General features: G+C 46.6%; 1 protein-coding gene across 1 annotated transcript in view; it reads right to left on the bottom strand.

Moving 5' to 3' along the window:
* Positions 1-12,333: 12,333 nt before the first annotated feature.
* LOC123743219 (transmembrane protein 65) overlaps positions 12,334-24,291 on the bottom strand; it is a 101,655-nt gene continuing 89,697 nt past the window's right edge. Inside the window, exons 7-8 of the mRNA XM_082975975.1 lie at positions 16,513-16,618; positions 12,334-15,398 (exon numbers count right to left, since the gene is read on the bottom strand). Coding sequence (XP_082832101.1) covers positions 15,249-15,398; positions 16,513-16,618 — 256 coding nt within the window. The 3' untranslated portion in view covers positions 12,334-15,248. The remainder of the gene's footprint in view (positions 15,399-16,512; positions 16,619-24,291) is intronic.

Raw genomic sequence — 24,291 nt, 5'->3', positions numbered from 1 at the left:
AGTCTTGGCTGAGTCCTGGCTGAGCATCACATGTACAGGGAGTGTTTTGAAACACAGAGCCAACTGAAGCCCCAAAATACGCAGTAGTCATAGACAATGCCTTTGACCTACTTTGAAGATGACTCGCCGAGCCACTAGGAACATAGAGAGACTGATTCATACTGTTTAGTCTGTTATGACTGCTGCTCCTCTGGAGCAATTCTAGATCAGGTGAAAGTATGGAGAGAGTTGTCTGAGGAGACTGGCCAAGCAGACAGTCACGAGGAGACTGGCCAAGCAGACAGTCAGGAGGAGACTGGCCAAGCAGACAGTCACGAGGAGACTGGCCAAGCAGACAGTCACGAGGAGACTGGCCAAGCAGACAGTCAGGAGGAGACTGGCCAAGCAGACAGTCAGGAGGAGACTGGCCAAGCAGACAGTCACGAGGAGACTGGCCAAGCAGACAGTCACGAGGAGACTGGCCAAGCAGACAGTCAGTAGGAGACTGGCCAAGCAGACAGTCAGGAGGAGACTGGCCAAGCAGACAGTCACGAGGAGACTGGCCAAGCAGACAGTCACGAGGAGACTGGCCAAGCAGACAGTCACGAGGAGACTGGCCAAGCAGACAGTCACGAGGAGACTGGCCAAGCAGACAGTCAGGAGGAGACTGGCCAAGCAGACAGTCAGGAGGAGACTGGCCAAGCAGACAGTCACGAGGAGACTGGCCAAGCAGACAGTCATGAGGAGATTGGCCAAGCAGACAGTCACGATGAGACTGGCCAAGCAGACAGTCAGTAGGAGACTGGCCAAGCAGAAAGTCAGGAGGAGACTGGCCAAGCAGACAGTCACGAGGAGACTGGCCAAGCAGACAGTCACGAGGAGACTGGTCAAGCAGACAGTCACGAGGAGACTGGCCAAGCAGACAGTCACGAGGAGACTGGCCAAGCAGACAGTCACGAGGAGACTGGCCAAGCAGACAGTCACGAGGAGACTGGCCAAGCAGACAGTCACGAGGAGACTGGTCAAGCAGACAGTTAGGAGGAGACTGGCCAAGCAGACAGTTAGGAGGAGACTGGCCAAGCAGACAGTCAGGAGGAGACTGGCCAAGCAGACAGTCACGAGGAGACTGGCCAAGCAGACAGTCACGATGAGACTGGCCAAGCAGACAGTCAGTAGGAGACTGGCCAAGCAGAAAGTCAGGAGGAGACTGGCCAAGCAGACAGTCACGAGGAGACTGGCCAAGCAGACAGTCACGAGGAGACTGGCCAAGCAGACAGTCACGAGGAGACTGGTCAAGCAGACAGTTAGGAGGAGACTGGCCAAGCAGACAGTCAGGAGGAGACTGGCCAAGCAGACAGTCACGAGGAGACTGGCCAAGCAGACAGTCAGGAGGAGACTGGCCAAGCAGACAGTCAGGAGGAGACTGGCCAAGCAGACAGTCACGAGGAGACTGGCCAAGCAGACAGTCATGAGGAGACTGGCCAAGCAGACAGTCACGAGGAGACTGGCCAAGCAGACAGTCAGTAGGAGACTGGCCAAGCAGACAGTCAGGAGGAGACTGGCCAAGCAGACAGTCACGAGGAGACTGGCCAAGCAGACAGTCAGGAGGAGACTGGCCAAGCAGACAGTCAGGAGGAGACTGGCCAAGCAGACAGTCACGAGGAGACTGGCCAAGCAGACAGTCACGAGGAGACTGGCCAAGCAGACAGTCAGTAGGAGACTGGCCAAGCAGACAGTCAGGAGGAGACTGGCCAAGCAGACAGTCACGAGGAGACTGGCCAAGCAGACAGTCACGAGGAGACTGGCCAAGCAGACAGTCACGAGGAGACTGGCCAAGCAGACAGTCACGAGGAGACTGGCCAAGCAGACAGTCAGGAGGAGACTGGCCAAGCAGACAGTCAGGAGGAGACTGGCCAAGCAGACAGTCACGAGGAGACTGGCCAAGCAGACAGTCATGAGGAGATTGGCCAAGCAGACAGTCACGATGAGACTGGCCAAGCAGACAGTCAGTAGGAGACTGGCCAAGCAGAAAGTCAGGAGGAGACTGGCCAAGCAGACAGTCACGAGGAGACTGGCCAAGCAGACAGTCACGAGGAGACTGGTCAAGCAGACAGTCACGAGGAGACTGGCCAAGCAGACAGTCACGAGGAGACTGGCCAAGCAGACAGTCACGAGGAGACTGGCCAAGCAGACAGTCACGAGGAGACTGGCCAAGCAGACAGTCACGAGGAGACTGGTCAAGCAGACAGTTAGGAGGAGACTGGCCAAGCAGACAGTTAGGAGGAGACTGGCCAAGCAGACAGTCAGGAGGAGACTGGCCAAGCAGACAGTCACGAGGAGACTGGCCAAGCAGACAGTCACGATGAGACTGGCCAAGCAGACAGTCAGTAGGAGACTGGCCAAGCAGAAAGTCAGGAGGAGACTGGCCAAGCAGACAGTCACGAGGAGACTGGCCAAGCAGACAGTCACGAGGAGACTGGCCAAGCAGACAGTCACGAGGAGACTGGTCAAGCAGACAGTTAGGAGGAGACTGGCCAAGCAGACAGTCAGGAGGAGACTGGCCAAGCAGACAGTCACGAGGAGACTGGCCAAGCAGACAGTCAGGAGGAGACTGGCCAAGCAGACAGTCAGGAGGAGACTGGCCAAGCAGACAGTCACGAGGAGACTGGCCAAGCAGACAGTCATGAGGAGACTGGCCAAGCAGACAGTCACGAGGAGACTGGCCAAGCAGACAGTCAGTAGGAGACTGGCCAAGCAGACAGTCAGGAGGAGACTGGCCAAGCAGACAGTCACGAGGAGACTGGCCAAGCAGACAGTCACGAGGAGACTGGCCAAGCAGACAGTCACGAGGAGACTGGCCAAGCAGACAGTCATGAGGAGACTGGTCAAGCAGACAGTCATGAGGAGACTGGCCAAGCAGACAGTCATGAGGAGACTGGTCAAGCAGACAGTCATGAGGAGACTGGCCAAGCAGACAGTCATGAGGAGACTGGCCAAGCAGACAGTCACGAGGAGACTGGCCAAGCAGACAGTCACGAGGAGACTGGCCAAGCAGACAGTCATGAGGAGACTGGCCAAGCAGACAGTCATGAGGAGACTGGTCAAGCAGACAGTCATGAGGAGACTGGCCAAGCAGACAGTCAGTAGGAGACTGGCCAAGCAGACAGTCACGAGGAGACTGGTCAAGCAGACAGTTAGGAGGAGACTGGCCAAGCAGACAGTTAGGAGGAGACTGGCCAAGCAGACAGTCAGGAGGAGACTGGCCAAGCAGACAGTCACGAGGAGACTGGCCAAGCAGACAGTCAGGAGGAGACTGGCCAAGCAGACAGTCAGGAGGAGACTGGCCAAGCAGACAGTCACGAGGAGACTGGCCAAGCAGACAGTCATGAGGAGACTGGCCAAGCAGACAGTCACGAGGAGACTGGCCAAGCAGACAGTCAGTAGGAGACTGGCCAAGCAGACAGTCAGGAGGAGACTGGCCAAGCAGACAGTCACGAGGAGACTGGCCAAGCAGACAGTCACGAGGAGACTGGCCAAGCAGACAGTCACGAGGAGACTGGCCAAGCAGACAGTCATGAGGAGACTGGTCAAGCAGACAGTCATGAGGAGACTGGCCAAGCAGACAGTCATGAGGAGACTGGCCAAGCAGACAGTCACGAGGAGACTGGCCAAGCAGACAGTCACGAGGAGACTGGCCAAGCAGACAGTCATGAGGAGACTGGCCAAGCAGACAGTCATGAGGAGACTGGTCAAGCAGACAGTCATGAGGAGACTGGCCAAGCAGACAGTCAGTAGGAGACTGGCCAAGCAGACAGTCACGAGGAGACTGGCCAAGCAGACAGTCACGAGGAGACTGGCCAAGCAGACAGTCACGAGGAGACTGGTCAAGCAGACAGTTAGGAGGAGACTGGCCAAGCAGACAGTTAGGAGGAGACTGGCCAAGCAGACAGTCAGGAGGAGACTGGCCAAGCAGACAGTCACGAGGAGACTGGCCAAGCAGACAGTCACGAGGAGACTGGCCCAGCAGACAGACATGAGGAGACTGGCCAAGCAGACAGTCATGAGGAGACTGTCCAAGGAGACAGTCAGGAGGAGACTGGCCAAGCAGACAGTCAGGAGTCAGGAGACTGGCCAAGCGGACAGTCACGAGGAGACTGGCCAAGCAGACAGTCACGAGGAGACTGGCCAAGCAGACAGTCACGAGGAGACTGGCCAAGCAGACAGTCAGGAGGAGACTGGCCAAGCAGACAGTCAGTAGGAGACTGGCCAAGCAGACAGTCAGGAGGAGACTGGCCAAGCAGACAGTCACGAGGAGACTGGCCAAGCAGACAGTCACGAGGAGACTGGCCAAGCAGACAGACATGAGGAGACTGGCCAAGCAGACAGTCATGAGGAGACTGTCCAAGGAGACAGTCAGGAGGAGACTGGCCAAGCAGACAGTCAGGAGGAGACTGGCCAAGCAGACAGTCACGAGGAGACTGGCCAAGCAGACAGTCACGAGGAGACTGGCCAAGCAGACAGACATGAGGAGACTGGCCAAGCAGACAGTCATGAGGAGACTGGCCAAGGAGACAGTCAGGAGGAGACTGGCCAAGCAGACAGTCAGGAGTCAGGAGACTGGCCAAGCAGACAGTCACGAGGAGACTGGCCAAGCAGAGAGTCAGGAGGAGACTGGCCAAGCAGACAGTCACGAGGAGACTGGCCAAGCAGACAGTCAGGATGAGACTGGCCAAGCAGACAGTCACGAGGAGACTGGCCAAGCAGACAGTCACGAGGAGACTGGCCAAGCAGACAGTCAGTAGGAGACTGGCCAAGCAGACAGTCAGTAGGAGACTGGCCAAGCAGACAGTCATGAGGAGACTGGCCAAGCAGATAGTCACGAGGAGACTGGCCAAGCAGACAGTCAGGAGGAGACTGGCCAAGCAGATTGTCACGAGGAGACTGGCCAAGGAGACAGTCACGAGGAGACTGGCCAAGCAGACAGTCACGAGGAGACTGGCCAAGCAGACAGTCATGAGGAGACTGGCCAAGCAGAGAGTCAGGAGGAGACTGGCCAAGCAGATTGTCACGAGGAGACTGGCCAAGGAGACAGTCACGAGGAGACTGGCCAAGCAGACAGTCATGAGGAGACTGGCCAAGCAGAGAGTCAGGAGGAGACTGGCCAAGCAGACAGTCACGAGGAGACTGGCCAAGCAGACAGTCACGAGGAGACTGGCCAAGCAGACAGTCAGGAGGAGACTGGCCAAGCAGAGAGTCAGGAGGAGACTGGCCAAGCAGACAGTCAGTAGGAGGCTGGCCAAGCAGACAGTCACGAGGAGACTGGCCAAGCAGACAGTCAGTAGGAGACTGGCCAAGCAGACAGTCACGAGGAGACTGGCTAAGCAGACAGTCACGAGGAGACTGGCTAAGCAGACAGTCACGAGGAGACTGGCCAAGCAGACAGTCATGCACCAAATAGATGGAAGTTAAAAGATAAAAAAGACAAAATGACAACACAGAGAAACACTGTCATTGTATTGGACGTTCTTCATTTACACTTTCAACCTCAGGATTTAAATTACAATAGATTGCATGTGTGTCTGTAGATGTAAATTACAATAGATTGCATGTGTGTCTGTAGATGTAAATTACAATAGATTGCATGTGTGTCTGTAGATGTAAATTACAATAGATTGCATGTGTGTCTGTAGATGTAAATTACAATAGATTGCATGTGTGTCTGTAGATGTAAATTACAATAGATTGCATGTGTGTCTATAGATGTAAATTACAATAGATTGCATGTGTCTGTAATATCTTCTTTTTACATAAACAGATTATAATACATGGATAACCTCATGATTATAACATGGGTAGATGTCTCTACTGAGATGGTCCTAGAGGAATGGGTTGTGTCTGTATCAGACAGAGATGTCTCTACTGAGATGGTCGTAGAGGAATGGGTTGTGTCTGTATCAGAGATGTCTCTACTGAGATGGTCGTAGAGGAATGGGTTGTGTCTGTATCAGAGATGTCTCTACTGAGATGGTCGTAGAGGAATGGGTTGTGTCTGTATCAGAGATATCTCTACTGAGATGGTCGTAGAGGAATGGGTTGTGTCTGTATCAGAGATATCTCTACTGAGATGGTCGTAGAGGAATGGGTTGTGTCTGTATCAGAGATATCTCTACTGAGATGGTCGTAGAGGAATGGGTTGTGTCTGTATCAGAGATATCTCTACTGAGATGGTCCTTGAGGAATGGGTTGTGTGCTGTGTCTATCAGACAGCAGCATCCTGTAGTACAGTCTGTAGGTAGTTATTGAGGAAGAGGAGGAAGAGGAGGAGGAGTGTATCCCAAATGGCACCCTTTTCCATTTACAGTATATGACGTTTGACCAACTCAGTGGCCTAGTGGGTAGAGTGTCCGCCCTGAGATTGGAAGGTTGGGAATTCCATCGCCGGCTGAGTCACACCAAAGACTGTAAAAATGGAACCCAATGAGTCTCTGCTTGGCCCTCAGCATTAAGGAGCTAGATTGGGGGTAAGACCCTGCGATAGACTAGTGTCCTGTCCAGGGGGTGTACTGGTACATCAAGCTGTCTCACTACAGAAACAGGAGATAGACTAGTGTCCTGTCCAGGGGGTGTACTGGTACATCAAGCTGTCTCACTACAGTAACAGGAGATAGACTAGTGTCCTGTCCAGGGGGTGTACTGGTACATCAAGCTGCCTCACTACAGTAACAGCAGATAGACTAGTGTCCTGTCCAGGGGGTGTACTGGTAAATCAAGCTGTCTCACTACAGGAACAGGATATAGACTAGTGTCCTGTCCAGGGGGTGTCCTGGTACATCAAGCTGCCTCACTACAGTAACAGGAGATTGGCGCCTGGTTCTATGAGCCGTTTGGGCTTGTGCAAGGCTACTTACCTTTGACCGTGGCCCCGAGGTCTCTTAAGTAGTGTACTAAATAAGGAATAGGCTGCCATTTGGAGCGCAGACGATGTGTTTGTTTATAGCCAGGTCCCAGATCTGTGTGTTCTTTAGCCTACTCCTCTGACTATCGATATTTCGTGCCATTATGGCTGAAGCACAAACAGATCTCCCAAACAGATCTCCCAAACATAACGTGGATAATGGTTTTACAGTAAAGCTAGTAAAGTTCATAAAAACATAAATACAAAAAATAAAATGTGTTTTGGTGAATTGCTTGTAGAAATGCAACATTGATTATTGTCAACCAGCACATTCCAAAAAAAGGATAACAGTGGTTCTGTTATGAAGCCCAACGTAGAACATTAAGTAAGAACAGTCACATCTAATGATGAAATCACTCATCTGAACAAAAAGGTTGACATGTTCACTGTGTAGAATACAGAGGCACTGCCATGTTACTACACCAAATAGGGAGTTTGAAGATGTTTATTGCTACTAAACAATGAAGTGACTTAGTCCCCCCCAAATAAACCTGTTGTTATGTGCTCTACTGTTGTATTTACAGATTTACTAAAAGTCCAACGTTTCACTCAGCCTAACAATTAAAATGATCAATTAGTTTCATGATTAGCATGCAGCTATGGCGTTATCGAGTTATCCCCAAAATAAAACAGAGCATTTCCATTGGAATGATGGGAGAAGATGTTTTCCGTATTCTGAAAGTCCAAAATGGAGGAGGTTGTTTGTGACAGTGTAACAGGTACAGCTTCTTCATTCTACAGTACATGCAAAGGATATATTCAGCATTTCAGGGTCAATCTGCCTCACAATGTAACAAAATAAATCATTACTGAATACCTTTTCCTACTTAACACAGACCCTTCAATCGCTCTGTAGGATCGAACATCATAATAACATCTGTATAAAATAAATACAATCCAAATCATGCCAATATAAAATGTCATTTAAAGCAAAAACCACATTTTAATGCTCAGTTCTGCATCATAGTGTTACAATAACTGAGTTTGTTTTCTTCTACAGAAACTAGAATGATAATCAGTCCTTTGTTGAGTTGAAACTCATTAAGAATGACCAAACACAAAGGGATTAGATAAATACAACGCTTCCTTCCTTCCTAATGAGATCTTTGTGCTTAACAGTTTCCTTCAAAATCACAAGAATAACTTTCTTTTACATTTTTAATAATATCTTCAGACCAGTGCTTAATTTGTATATTGGGAGGCGCCAGAACAAAAAAAGTGAGTGCTAGAGGGGGTTGTCCTGGGGAGTTCTGAGGTAGCAGAACGCAGGAGAGAGAGAAATCACCTTTATAATAAAGCATTTAATGCATATCATCACATTTGCGTTGTGGCATATAGCAGTAGAGTAGAGGCACTTACACAAGTTGCACACATGGGGAACATTTTTAGTAGCCAAGGGTCTGGGGAAGATGTTGGCCTTTTATAAATGCATTACATTACATCTATTTACATGACTGGAGACTTTGACAGAATATTTTTTTTTATACAGCACAAATGATGGAAACGGCAGGCTACTTTGACACTGACAAAATGAGAATCTGAGATGAATAAAAACCTCCGTGTCTTGAATCCATCACTAGCCCAGGCCTCGGTGTGTGGAGACATGTTGTAGGTTACAATAGGAGGAGGAAATGACAGTCCTAATAATGCCTTCCAGTTTCACTGACTCACCCCCCATGATGCACAGCTCACTGGCTGGTGATGGTCGATGGGCTCGTGCCAAAAGCTTCTCTCTCTCTCTCTTTTGTAAAACAATATTTGGAAGTTGATCTAATATGTTGGCAGCCTACAGCAGAGTGTTTTCAGCAGGAGCCATTGTATTCGATTGTATTTGAAATATTGCGAAAGGCCTGTTTTTGTCTGCGTGCTGTTTTTCCCACTGACAGATTTGCCGCACGTTCCCGACTATAGGATACCTCTTGTTATTGAGCTACAATCCACAGCTAGGCAATTAAAAACAGAAGCTATTGATCCTCTGTGGCTAAATTATAGGTCTTGAAAATAACCCTAGGAGCTCAGATGCAAAAATGTAATATCCAACGTTTCGACAGCCATGCTGTCTTCATCAGCCAAGCTGTCTTCATCAGGGTATCAGCTTGGCTGTGGAAACGTTGGACATTACATTTTTGCATCTGAGCTCCTAGGGTGTGCGGCTCTCCCTTATTTTCCAGTTTTCTACTCCGCTAGCCAGCACCTCGCCTTAATAGGTGTGCGTTTATTTTCCTTCTAATTTATAGGTCTTCTCATGGTCTCTCTCTGTCTGTCTCTGTCTCCTTTTCTCTCTCTCTCTCTCCTCTCTCTCTCCCTCTCTCTCCCTCCCTCTCCCTCCCTCTCTCATCTCACACAGTACCTCTAAAACAATCTGTTCCCAAAGGTAGTATACCGTCTGTCTCAGAATACAACTGCTTTAATAATCACTGAAGGAGGCTGACAGAGAGAGAGAAACAGAGAGAGAGAAACAGAGAGAGAGAGACAGAGAGAGAGAAACACAGAGAGAGAAACAGAGAGAGAGAAACAGAGAGAGAGAGAGAGAAACAGAGAGAGAGAGAAACAGAGAGAGAGAGAGACAGAGAGAGAGAAACAGAGAGAGAGAGAGAGAGAGAGAGAGAGAGAGAGAGAGAGAGAGAGAGAGAGTGAGAGAGAGAGAGAGAACGTAACAGACAGAAGATAAGGGAACCTCAGTGTGAATGAATGAGGCATCAATATGAATCACCATAGGGCTCTGGAAAAAAGTAGTGCGCTATTTAGGGAAAAGGGTGCCATTTGGGACAAACCCATAGATATAAAGGCAGGCAGATGATGAACCTGTACTGTTAGTGGAGGTTACTGGGACTGTACTGTTAGTGGAGGTTACTGGGACTGTACTGCTAGTGGAGGTTACTGGGACTGTACTGTTAGTGGAGGTTACTGGGACTGTACTGTTAGTGGAGGTTACTGGGACTGTACTGCTAGTGGAGGTTACTGGGACTGTACTGCTAGTGGAGGTTACTGGGACTGTACTGTTAGTGGAGGTTACTGGGACTGTACTGCTAGTGGAGGTTACTGGGACTGTACTGTTAGTGGAGGTTACTGGGACTGTACTGCTAGTGGAGGTTACTGGGACTGTACTGTTAGTGGAGGTTACTGGGACTGTACTGCTAGTGGAGGTTACGGGGACTGTACTGCTAGTGGAGGTTACTGGGACTGTACTGCTAGTGGAGGTTACTGGGACTGTACTGCTAGTGGAGGTTACTGGGACTGTACTGTTAGTGGAGGTTACTGGGACTGTACTGCTAGTGGAGGTTACTGGGACTGTACTGCTAGTGGAGGTTACTGGGACTGTACTGCTAGTGGAGGTTACTGGGACTGTACTGCTAGTGGAGGTTACTGGGACTGTACTGTTAGTGGAGGTTACTGGGACTGTACTGTTAGTGGAGGTTACTGGGACTGTACTGCTAGTGGAGGTTACTGGGACTGTACTGCTAGTGGAGGTTACTGGGACTGTACTGTTAGTGGAGGTTACTGGGACTGTACTGCTAGTGGAGGTTACTGGGACTGTACTGCTAGTGGAGGTTACTGGGACTGTACTGTTAGTGGAGGTTACTGGGACTGTACTGTTAGTGGAGGTTACTGGGACTGTACTGTTAGTGGAGGTTACTGGGACTGTACTGCTAGTGGAGGTTACTGGGACTGTACTGCTAGTGGAGGTTACTGGGACTGTACTGTTAGTGGAGGTTACTGGGACTGTACTGCTAGTGGAGGTTACTGGGACTGTACTGCTAGTGGAGGTTACTGGGACTGTACTGTTAGTGGAGGTTACTGGGACTGTACTGCTAGTGGAGGTTACTGGGACTGTACTGCTAGTGGAGGTTACTGGGACTGTACTGCTAGTGGAGGTTACTGGGACTGTACTGTTAGTGGAGGTTACTGGGACTGTACTGCTAGTGGAGGTTACTGGGACTGTACTGCTAGTGGAGGTTACTGGGACTGTACTGTTAGTGGAGGTTACTGGGACTGTACTGCTAGTGGAGGTTACTGGGACTGTACTGCTAGTGGAGGTTACTGGGACTGTACTGTTAGTGGAGGTTACTGGGACTGTACTGTTAGTGGAGGTTACTGGGACTGTACTGTTAGTGGAGGTTACTGGGACTGTACTGCTAGTGGAGGTTACTGGGACTGTACTGCTAGTGGAGGTTACTGGGACTGTACTGCTAGTGGAGGTTACTGGGACTGTACTGCTAGTGGAGGTTACTGGGACTGTACTGTTAGTGGAGGTTACTGGGACTGTACTGCTAGTGGAGGTTACTGGGACTGTACTGCTAGTGGAGGTTACTGGGACTGTACTGTTAGTGGAGGTTACTGGGACTGTACTGTTAGTGGAGGTTACTGGGACTGTACTGTTAGTGGAGGTTACTGGGACTGTACTGCTAGTGGAGGTTACTGGGACTGTACTGTTAGTGGAGGTTACTGGGACTGTACTGTTAGTGGAGGTTACTGGGACTGTACTGTTAGTGGAGGTTACTGGGACTGTACTGCTAGTGGAGGTTACTGGGACTGTACTGCTAGTGGAGGTTACTGGGACTGTACTGCTAGTGGAGGTTACTGGGACTGTACTGCTAGTCGAGGTTAATGGGACTGTACTGTTAGTGGAGATAACTGGGACTGTACTGCTAGTGGAGGTTACTGTGACTGTACTGCTAGTGGAGGTTACTGGGACTGTACTGTTAGTGGAGGTTACTGGGACTGTACTGTTAGTGGAGGTTACTGGGACTGTACTGTTAGTGGAGGTTACTGGGACTGTACTGTTAGTGGAGGTTACTGGGACTGTACTGTTAGTGGAGGTTACTGGGACTGTACTGCTAGTGGAGGTTACTGGGACTGTACTGCTAGTGGAGGTTACTGGGACTGTACTGCTAGTGGAGGTTACTGGGACTGTACTGCTAGTGGAGGTTACTGGGACTGTACTGTTAGTGGAGGTTACTGGGACTGTACTGTTAGTGGAGGTTACTGGGACTGTACTGCTAGTGGAGGTTACTGGGACTGTACTGTTAGTGGAGGTTACTGGGACTGTACTGTTAGTGGAGGTTACTGGGACTGTACTGTTAGTGGAGGTTACTGGGACTGTACTGTTAGTGGAGGTTACTGGGACTGTACTGTTAGTGGAGGTTACTGGGACTGTACTGTTAGTGGACGTTACTGGGACTGTACTGTTAGTGGAGGTTACTGGGACTGTACTGTTAGTGGAGGTTACTGGGACTGTACTGTTAGTGGAGGTTACTGGGACTGTACTGCTAGTGGAGGTTACTGGGACTGTACTGTTAGTGGAGGTTACTGGGACTGTACTGTTAGTGGAGGTTACTGGGACTGTACTGCTAGTGGAGGTTACTGGGACTGTACTGCAACTCAACAGAGTTCTAGATGGGGAAGTCTAGTGTATATGATATCAACAGAGTTCTAGAAGGGGAAGCCTAGTGTATATGATATCAACAGAGTTCTAGATGGGGAAGCCTAGTGTATATGATATCAACAGAGTTCTAGATGGGGAAGCCTAGTGTATATGATATCAACAGAGTTCTAGATGGGGGAGCCTAGTATATATGATATCAACAGAGTTCTAGAATGGGAAGACTAGTGTATATGATATCAACAGAGTTCTAGATGGGGAAGCCTAGTGTATATGATATCAACAGAGTTCTAGATGGGGAAGCCTAGTGTATATGATATCAACAGAGTTCTAGATGGGGAAGCCTAGTGTATTTGATATCAACAGAGTTCTAGATGGGGGAGCCTAGTATATATGATATCAACAGAGTTCTAGAATGGGAAGACTAGTGTATATGATATCAACAGAGTTCTAGATGGGGAAGCCTAGTGTATATGATATCAACAGAGTTCTAGATGGGGGAGCCTAGTGTATATGATATCAACAGAGTTCTAGATGGGGAAGCCTAGTGTATTTGATATCAACAGAGTTCTAGAGGCTGTGAGTAGGCTTGCTTTCCATATACTGCTCAATACCCAGATAAGAGACCAGATTACAGGCGTATGCATGTGAAGACGAGAGTTTCCACAACCAATGGCCAAGCCATGTGGATAATGCACACAGACAGTCATGCTTGGGTGAGTTGGCTCCACAACGCCCTCTGGTGGTAGGATTATGTGCCCTGCACTCAATAAAACTACAGCTGTCCACCTATACCACCGTGGTCAGACTCATTCTATGTCTATGGGCCGAGTGTCTGCGGGTTTTTGCTCCTCGTTTGTACTTGATTGATCAAGTAAGGTCACTGATTAGTTAGGAACTCCCCTCCTCACCTGGTTGTCTGGGTCTTCATTGGTTAGTTATGAACTCCTCTCACCTGGTTGTCTAGATCTTCATTGGTTAGTTAGGAACTCCCCTCACCTGCTTGTCTAGGTCTTCATTGGTTAGTTAGGAACTCCTCTCACCTGGTTGTCTAGGTCTTCATTGGTTAGTTAGGAACTCCCCTCTTCACCTGGTTGTCTAGGTCTTCATTGATTAGTTAGGAACTCCCCTCACCTGCTTGTCTAGGTCTTCATTGGTTAGTTATGAACTCCTCTCACCTGGTTGTCTAGGTCTTAATTGGTTAGTTAGGAACTCCCCTCACCTGGTTGTCTAGGTTTTAATTGGTTAAGAACTCCTCTCACCTGGTTGTCTAGGTCTTCATTGTTCTTAAAAAAAACAGCTGACACTGGGCCATGGAATGAGTGACACCCCTTACTCCTGGTATCCATACTACGCTAGTCTCATGGGACCATCCTTCCAAATCTGACCCCTGGTATCCATACAACCCTAGTCTCATGGGACCATCCTTCCAAATCTGACCCCTGGTATCCATACAACCCTAGTCTCATGGGACCATCCTTCCAAATCTGACCCCTGGTATCCATACAACCCTAGTCTCATGGGACCATCCTTCCAAATCTGACCCCTGGTATCCATACAACCCTAGTCTCATGGGACCATCCTTCCAAATCTGACCCCTGGTATCCATACAACCCTAGTCTCATGGGACCATCCTTCCAAATCTGACTCCTGGTATCCATACAACCCTAGTCTCATGGGACCATCCTTCCAAATCTGACCCCTGGTATCCATACAACCCTAGTCTCATGGGACCATCCTTCCAAATCTGACCCCTGGTATGCATACAACCCTAGTCTCATGGGACCATCCTTCCAAATCTGACCCCTGGTATCCATACAACCCTAGTCTCATGGGACCATCCTTCCAAATCTGACCCCTGGTATCCATACAACCCTAGTCTCATGGGACCATCCTTCCAAATCTGACCCCTGGTATGCATACAACCCTAGTCTCATGGGACCATCCTTCCAAATCTGACCCCTGGTATCCATACAACCCTAGTCTCATGGGACCATCCTTCCAAATCTGGTCTCGTTGACTGAGTGAAGCCTGGGTCTCTGGGGGGTACACTGTCCCAAACATCTAAAAGTGACAACTAATATAAAACTCTCCCAAGTTACACAGGCTCCTTAGAGTTACTCAAATTCCTCAACTCAAACTCAAAGACCAAATCCTCCAAAACAAAGGGATGGATACTTTCAAATACAAATACATGTAGCACAGAATGATTTCTGGGTGACTTGAAGTCAGCGTTAGAAGAAGCTGCTATAAGAACCGTGTTATATTTCAGCTGTGTAGTGCAGCGCTAGTGGAAAGTAAGGTGGAATGAAATCCAGTAGGAAAGGTCCAACCCCAGTATACTAACTGAAGACTGAATAGTTTCTGTAAATGTGTTATCTAGCTATAGCAGCTGGCCTTGTCCTCTCCTCACACTGTCATCTAATCTAAAGAGACAATAGCCCACAGCATGTTGATTACTTACTCCAGATGTTGCAGGAATATCCCCCTTGAGGGATATTGAAGTTCAATTGAACTGAATTGAGTGTAGTCCACCAGGAATCCATCCTGGCCACCGCTAACTGATTAGGACTAAGTTACACCAAACTCAAAAAATAAAAGTTGCACCAACTCAAAAACCCCAAAACCAAAGAAGCAGCAGAAAACATGGTTGGAAGAGTGGTCCATTTGTATTTATCAATGTTGTTCTTGTTTTTCGTCATACTGCTTTTGAATGTTGCAGGAGGAACTATTTAAGACATTGACATCAACAATTGACATCAATAGTCATGCTTCCTACACTGTAGTGTTAGTAATCTAGTTTACCTAGGAAGGTCAGTCTGTCTGGAGAAACAGATTGAGGTTATTCATTATGCAGTAGTTAGGTTGTGAAGTAGCGGTAGTCCAAGTCCTCTCTCTTCCGGAGAAGGTAAGTCTTTCTGTCAAGTTGTCTCAATTGCTGCTGCTGCTGTCAGTGGAGATGGAGGTTAGTGATCCATCTTTACCCTCCCTTTCCGCCTCTTTCTTCTTCTTCTCATCTTTGAAGAAGAGTAGCGGGAACATCCCTAAGATGCAGCCGATGGCAACTCCGATGGCTTTACCCTGAAGACAAAACAAGAAACAACGTCCCATTACTACTCTGATGCCTCATACTAATACTAATAGTAATATTAATACTAATACTAATAGTAATACTAATAGTAATAGTAATACTAATACTAATAGTAATACTACCACTAATACTAATAGTAATACTAATACTAATACTAATACTACCACTAATACTAATAGTAATATTAATACTAATACTAATACTAATAGTAATATTAATACTAATAGTAATACTAATAGTAATATTACTACTAATACTAACACTAACACTAATAGTAATACTAACACTAATACTAATAGTAATACTAATACTAACACTAATAGTAATACTAATACTACCAATAATACTAATAGTAATACTAACACTAATAGTAATACTACCACTAATACTAATACTAACACTAATACTAACACTAATACTAACACTTATAGTAATACTAATAGTAATACTAACACTAATAGTAATACTAATACTACCACTAATACTAATAGTAATACTACCACTAATACTAATAGTAATACTACCACTAATACTAATAGTAATACTAACACTAATACTAATACTAACACTAATCCCTTAATATGCAGTGCTACAAGTACGTAACCTGCACGCAACTCTTGGCCAATAAAAACTGTAGAGACTGTGAAGGAATGTTTATTTGTATTTTTTATTAGCCTGACTGCTGGATTAACAAATAAAATACTGTCTTCAGTGAAATGGCTGCACAACCAAAAGCATAGTCTGTAGGACACTTCTGACTGATTTAGGGCTCTATTCAATCAGATCCACTAAGTAAGCAACACAGAGAGGACTGACAGAGAGAGAGAGACAGAGAGACACAGAGAGACACAGAGAGAGACAGAGAGACACAGAGACACAGAGAGAGAGAGACACAGAGAGACAGACAGACAGACAGACCAGACAGACAGACAGACAGACAGACAGACAGACAGACAGACAGACAGACAGACAGACAGACAGACAGACAGACAGACAGACAGACAGACAGACAGACAGACAGACAGACAGACAGACAGACAGACAGACAGACAGACAGACAGACAGACAGTGTGTACTCCTCTCAGAGATCAGACAGAGACTCACACTGTGGGTGCTAACTCTTGTCTGCCACATGTCAGCCTGTTTGGGGTTCAGGTCTGGGCCCACCAACCCACAACGACAGGCCAGGGCTTCCACGTAACCTGCAAGGCTAACACAGGAAAATACCATGGTTACAACCTTAATGCACAAAAAAAAGGTTTGGTTACATTCATCAATGTATTATCTCTGTTAACCCAGAAGTAAAACCAGAAGTAATTTGATCAGCTGCATGATTAACTTCTGTGTTCATACTGTACATGTTAGAAATTGAGAGTTCTGGAAAAAACTAAGTCTTTACCCTTGTAAAAGGTACCTCTCAGCCAAACCCCCCCACTTCCCCCCACTTCCCATCCACATGGGGACACGCAGCAAGCACGAGGCCAAGCACTTTAAGCACCGTCTTCTCCCAAATCTGATATGTGCAAATAACCAGTGATGAAATCCCCCGAAACCACAACTAATGCTGCTCGGCTCCCACACATCACATTCAGTCAGCATTACACTGTCTCCTCTACACCTACAATATTCTGTACTGTTGAGGAACAGTGGCAGGTCAGCATTACACTGTCTCCTCTACACCTACATTATTCTGTACTGTTGAGGAACAGTGACAGGTCAGCATTACACTGTCTCCTCTACACCTACATTATTCTGTACTGTTGAGGAACAGTGACAGGTCAGCATTACACTGTCTCCTCTACACCTACATTATTCTGTACTGTTGAGGAACAGTGGCAGGTCAGCATTACACTGTCTCCTCTACACCTACATTATTCTGTACTGTTGAGGAACAGTGACAGGTCAGCATTACACTGTCTCCTCTACACCTACATTATTCTGTACTGTTGAGGAACAGTGGCAGGTCAGCATTACACTGTCTCCTCTACACCTACATTATTCTGTACTGTTGAGGAACAGTGACAGGTCAGCATTACACTGTCTCCTCTACACCTACATTATTCTGTACTGTTGAGGAACAGTGGCAGGTCAGCATTACACTGTCTCCTCTACACCTACATTATTCTGTACTGTTGAGGAACAGTGGCAGGTCAGCATTACACTGTCTCCTCTACACCTACATTATTCTGTACTGTTGAGGAACAGTGACAGGTCAGCATTACACTGTCTCCTCTACACCTACATTATTCTGTACTGTTGAGGAACAGTGGCAGGTCAGCATTACACTGTCTCCTCTACACCTACATTATTCTGTACTGTTGAGGAACAGTGACAGGTCAGCATTACACTGTCTCCTCTACACCTACATTATTCTGTACTGTTGAGGAACAGTGACAGGTCAGCATTACACTGTCTCCTCTACACCTACATTATTCTGTACTGTTGAGGAACAGTGGCAGGTCAGCATTACACTGTCTCCTCTACACCTACATTATTCTGTACTGTTGAGGAACAGTGGCAGGTCAGCATTACACTGTCTCCTCTACACCTACATTATTCTGTACTGTTGAGGAACAGTGACAGGTCAGCATTACACTGTCTCCTCTACACCTACATTATTCTGTACTGTTGAGGAACAGTGACAGGTCAGCATTACACTGTCTCCTCTACACCTACATTATTCTGTACTGTTGAAGAACAGTGACAGGTCAGCATTACACTGTCTCCTCTACACCTACATTATTCTGTACTGTTGAGGAACATTGACAGGTCAGCATTACACTGTCTCCTCTACACCTACTGTAGAAACCTGGGCGTGTGACGAATAAACTTGATTTGATAAAAAAAATATCTCAGAATAAGAGTTGTGGTCCAGGTTCAGCTCCACCCCTTTTTATGAGCTAAAACACTGATCCCAGATCAGCACTCTGAGATGTATGAATACAGGTCCTGAGCTGTAAGGGATCACTAGAGGAAAGATCCCCTCTTTATGAGCTCAAACACTGATCCCAGATCAGCAGTCTGAGATGTATGAATACAGGTCCTGAGCTGTAAGGGATCACTAGAGGAAAGATTCCCTCTTTATGAGCTAAAACACTGATCCCAGATCAGCAGTCTGAGATGTATGAATACAGGTCCTGAGCTTTAAGGGATCACTAGAGGAAAGATCCCATTCATTGCTGGAGTGATATATGGTAATACGAAATTACCATAATACGAATTATGGAAATATTAAATTCAACCAGTAAATATGCACAGCAGAAAATCTTCTGGCACAGACATCTGTGCATATAATCAGAAAAAGATGGGAAAAAAATGTATTAATCAAAATACATGCTGTTATTCAACACCAGCCCTTCTCGGTCCTGGCACTCCGACGGTGGAATGAGCTTCCCCCTGAAGCTAGGGCAGCAGAGTCCCTGTCCATCTTCCCCCTGAAGCTAGGACAGCAGAGTCCCTGTCCATCTTCCCCCTGAAGCTAGGACAGCAGAGTCCCTGTCCATCTTCCCCCTGAAGCTAGGACAGCAGAGTCCCTGTCCATCTTCCCCCTGAAGCTAGGCCAGCAGAGTCCCTGTCCATCTTCCCCCTGAAGCTAGGACAGCAGAGTCCCTGTCCATCTTCCCCCTGAAGCTAGGACAGCAGAGTCCCTGTCCATCTTCCCCCTGAAGCTAGGACAGCAGAGTCCCTGTCTATCTTCCCCCTGAAGCTAGGACAGCAGAGTCCCTGTCCATCTTCCCCCCTGAAGCTAGGACAGCAGTGTCCCTGTCCATCTTCCCCCTGAAGCTAGGACAGCAGAGTCCCTGTCCATCTTCCCCCTGAAGCTAGGACAGCAGAGTCCCTGTCCATCTTCCCCCTGAAGCTAGGACAGCAGTCCATGTCCATCTTCCCCCTGAAGCTAGGACAGCAGAGTCCCTGTCCATCTTCCCCCTGAAGCTAGGACAGCAGAGTCCCTGTCCATCTTCCCCCTGAAGCTAGGACAGCAGTCCATGTCCATCTTCCCCCTGAAGCTAGGACAGCAGAGTCCTATGACTGTGTTATGTACTATGACTGTGTTATGTACTACGACTGTGTTATGTACTACGACTGTGTTATGTACTATGACTGTGTTATGTAGTTGCTGTGTTATGCACAATGACTGTGTTATGTAGTTGCTGTGTTATGTACTATGACTGTGTTATGTAGTTTCTGTGTTATGTAGTTGCTGTGTTATGTAGTTGCTGTGTTATGTAGTTGCTGTGTTATGTACTGCGACTGTGTTATGTGGTTGCTGTGTTATGTAGTTGCTGTGTTGGATGGATGCTATCTCCCTTATGATGCTAACAGAGTGCCAGACAGAGCAGCTATCTCCATTACGATGCTAACAGAGTGCCAGACAGAGCAGCTATCTCCATTATGATGCTAACAGAGTGCCAGACAGATCAGCCATCTCCATTATGATGCTAACAGAGTGCCAGACAGAGCAGCTATCTCCCTTATGATGCTAACAGAGTGCCAGACAGAGCAGCTATCTCCATTATGATGCTAACAGACTGCCAGACAGAGCAGCTATCTCCATTATGATGCTAACAGAGTGCCAGACAGATCAGCCATCTCCATTATGATGCTAACAGAGTGCCAGACAGAGCAGCTATCTCCCTTATGATGCTAACAGAGTGCCAGACAGAGCAGCTATCTCCATTACGATGCTAACAGAGTGCCAGACAGAGCAGCTATCTCCATTATGATGCTAACAGAGTGCCAGACAGAGCAGCTATCTCCATTATGATGCTAACAGAGTGCCAGACAGATCAGCCATCTCCATTATGATGCTAACAGAGTGCCAGACAGAGCAGCTATCTCCATTATGATGCTAACAGAGTGCCAGACAGATCAGCTATCTCCATTATGATGCTAACAGAGTGCCAGAGAGAGCAGTGGTACAGATGGCCCAGGAACATGAGCAGAATCCTGAAAGGACACTATTCCCTATTGTTGCGTCAAAAGACAGGTATTCATATTCAAGGGTTTCACATTTTCAACTGATTTCAAAGATAAAACACCAGCAGGGGGTGAAAGAGTGTATGCATTGTGGAACCCATCATTAGCTTGTGTTTCCCTGGGGAACATATATACTGGTGCATCTTTGTGATAGCAGGTGGTGAAATGTTTGGTGAAAAAGCATTTCACTGGAAGTCCTTCACGGAAGAGGAGACTCTCATTCATACACATTCAGCTCATTTAGGATTCTGGAGACTCAACCGGTTGGCACATGGACATCAGTTAGGTGTTTATTTGTGTTGAGAATTGAGACCAATTGTCTAATTTAGTATATAGTATAATTTAGATAATATTGAGATTATATATTTATTTATTTAATTATATATTTAATTTGAAATGACCTTACTTGAAGTAATGTATATTTCTTTGTGTGTTTTGCCTTTAAAGATGATCAACCTAATTAACTAGCTAACTAAAAAACGAACTAACTGACTAAATAAATAAAAGAAGTCAGAAGAAAATTGAGTTGTCCCTTGCGTCCTTCAGTCCTTAAAGAGGCCTTTTTCAAGTTTGGGCAACGAGCTGCAGTGTGAACCATACACAACTTGACACCTATAAAGTGGGCAACAGGAAGTGAGTCTTGTCTGACCCAGAATGGCCAATAGAGACAACATTCCAGACTCAGCTGGCTGTCTGTGCCACTTGGGACGAAGCCATGGGAATGTACTCCTACATTGGCCAATTCAGTTAGTTTTGGGTAAAAAAAAAGACTGTAAAATCTATAGGAATTAAGATAAAATGAGTTTAATTGAGGAAATCTGTTTCTAAGTATTCTCGCAAATAAAAAATAGAAATGTCATCTTGTCTCAGTGTAATCAAGGAAATAAATTATTGTTATTTTCAAATACAATCTCTTTTTGAGTTGTGGTTAATTTGCAGTGTACAAATTATTAGAACTATGTTCAGCCCCAACTCAATAATGGACAGTCATGGGAGAGGGACCAAACGATCTGTTTAAATTCAGTCAGGGGAGAGGGACCAAACGATCTGTTTAAATTCAGTCAGGGGAGAGGGACCAAACGATCTGTTTAAATTCAGTCAGGGGAGAGGGACCAAACGATCTGTTTCAATTCAGTCAGGGGAGAGGGACCAAACGATCTGTTTAAATTCAGTCAGGGGAGAGGGACCAAATTATCTGTTTAAATTCAGTCAGGGGAGAGGGACCAAACGATCTGTTTCAATTCAGTCAGGGGAGAGGGACCAAACGATCTGTTTAAATTCAGTCAGGGGAGAGGGACCAAACGATCTGTTTCAATTCAGTCAGGGGAGAGGGACCAAACGATCTGTTTAAATTCAGTCAGGGGAGAGGGACCAAACGATCTGTTTAAATTCAGTCAGGGGAGAGGGACCAAACGATCTGTTTAAATTCAGTCAGGGGAGAGGGACCAAACGATCTGTTTAAATTCAGTCAGGGGAGAGGGACCAAACGATCTGTTTAAATTCAGTCAGGGAGAGGGACCAAACGATCTGTTTAGATTCAGTCAGGGAGAGGGACCAAACGATCTGTTTAAATTCAGTCAGGGAGAGGGACCAAACGATCTGTTTAAATTCAGTCAGGGGACAGGGACCAAACGATCTGTTTAAATTCAGTCAGGGGAGAGGGACCAAACGATCTGTTTAAATTCAGTCAGGGGAGAGGGACCAAACGATCTGTTTAAATTCAGTCAGGGGAGAGGGACCAAACGATCTGTTTAAATTCAGTCAGGGGAGAGGGACCAAACGATCTGTTTAAATTCAGTCAGGGAGAGGGACCAAACGATCTGTTTAAATTCAGTCAGGGGAGAGGGACCAAACGATCTGTTTAAATTCAGTCAGGGGAGAGGGACCAAACGATCTGTTTAAATTCAGTCAGGGGAGAGGGACCAAACGATCTGTTTAAATTCAGTCAGGGGAGAGGGACCAAACGATCTGTTTAAATTCAGTCAGGGGAGAGGGACCAAACGATCTGTTTAAATTCAGTCAGGGGAGAGGGACCAAACGATCTGTTTAAATTCAGTCAGGGGAGAGGGACCAAACGATCTGTTTAAATTCAGTCAGGGGAGAGGGACCAAATGAGATGTTTCAATTCAGTCAGGGGAGAGGGACCAAACGATCTGTTTAAATTCAGTCAGGGGAGAGGGACCAAACGATCTGTTTAAATTCAGTCAGGGGAGAGGGACCAAATGATCTGTTTCAATTCAGTCAGGGGAGAGGGACCAAACGATCTGTTTAAATTCAGTCAAGGGAATGTCTTCACTCCAGCAGAACCAATAAAAACCAATAAGCCAACAGGTCACTGCAGATATCACCCGGGATAATATCACCCGGGATGAACTAACAAGCATCACTGTGCTCTGCTGAGCAAACAGCTTCCCTGACAACAGATGATGATGATGTCATAATGGTTGTGGATACAGTGAGTAGAACCAGTACACAGGCTTAATGAGATGTGTTGATCGTTAGACAGTTACACACACAGTGGGAGAAATATGCTGCTCGTTACTGTATAAACTGATTGGAGTGGAGGAAGACAGGGACTTGTAAAGACCACCGTTTCTCAGGTCAGACAATACATCCTGTATAATCTGACAGAATGGCATAATGCATCAGATGTCAGCTGGGTGATAATTACATAGTTTGACATCTACGGTATGTACATGATGGACACATAGGGAGAATCTGACAAAAAGGACAATTTGTTAGGTGGAAGATTACTTGATTATATAGACTATTATGGACACACTGTAAAACAACATTTTACATTTTTAAGTCATTTAGCAGACGCTCTTATCCAGAGCGACTTACAGTAGTGAATGCATACATTTCATACATTTTTTTAAAACCTTTTTTTTTTTTTTTTTGGGGGGGGGGGGGGCAGGTACTGCTATAACAGGGAATGATGCTCTAGTGTGTTGGGACAGGTACTGCTATAACAGGGAATGATGCTCTAGTGTGTTGGGACAGGTACTGCTATAACAGGGAATGATGCTCTAGTGTGTTGGGACAGGTACTGCTATAACAGGGAATGATGCTCTAGTGTGTTGGGACAGGTACCGCTATAACAGGGAATGATGCTCTAGTGTGTTGGGACAGGTACTGCTACTCCTCTACACCTACATTATTCTGTACTGTTGAGGAACAGTGACAGGTCAGCATTACACTGTCTCCTCTACACCTACATTATTCTGTACTGTTGAGGAACAGTGACAGGTCAGCATTACACTGTCTCCTCTACACCTACATTATTCTGTACTGTTGAGGAACAGTGACAGGTCAGCATTACACTGTCTCCTCTACACCTACATTATTCTGTACTGTTGAGGAACAGTGGCAGGTCAGCATTACACTGTCTCCTCTACACCTACATTATTCTGTACTGTTGAGGAACAGTGACAGGTCAGCATTACACTGTCTCCTCTACACCTACATTATTCTGTACTGTTGAGGAACAGTGACAGGTCAGCATTACACTGTCTCCTCTACACCTACATTATTCTGTACTGTTGAGGAACAGTGACAGGTCAGCATTACACTGTCTCCTCTACACCTACATTATTCTGTACTGTTGAGGAACAGTGGCAGGTCAGCATTACACTGTCTCCTCTACACCTACATTATTCTGTACTGTTGAGGAACAGTGGCAGGTCAGCATTACACTGTCTCCTCTACACCTACATTATTCTGTACTGTTGAGGAACAGTGACAGGTCAGCATTACACTGTCTCCTCTACACCTACATTATTCTGTACTGTTGAGGAACAGTGACAGGTCAGCATTACACTGTCTCCTCTACACCTACATTATTCTGTACTGTTGAGGAACAGTGACAGGTCAGCATTACACTGTCTCCTCTACACCTACATTATT

This window comes from Salmo salar, chromosome 05 (assembly GCF_965601325.2).
Source record: "Salmo salar chromosome 05, fSalSal1, whole genome shotgun sequence".
NCBI classification, from domain to species: Eukaryota; Metazoa; Chordata; class Actinopteri; order Salmoniformes; family Salmonidae; genus Salmo; species Salmo salar.
The sequence above is the reverse complement of the archived record's forward strand: the minus strand, read 5'-3'. Positions and strand labels throughout refer to the sequence as shown.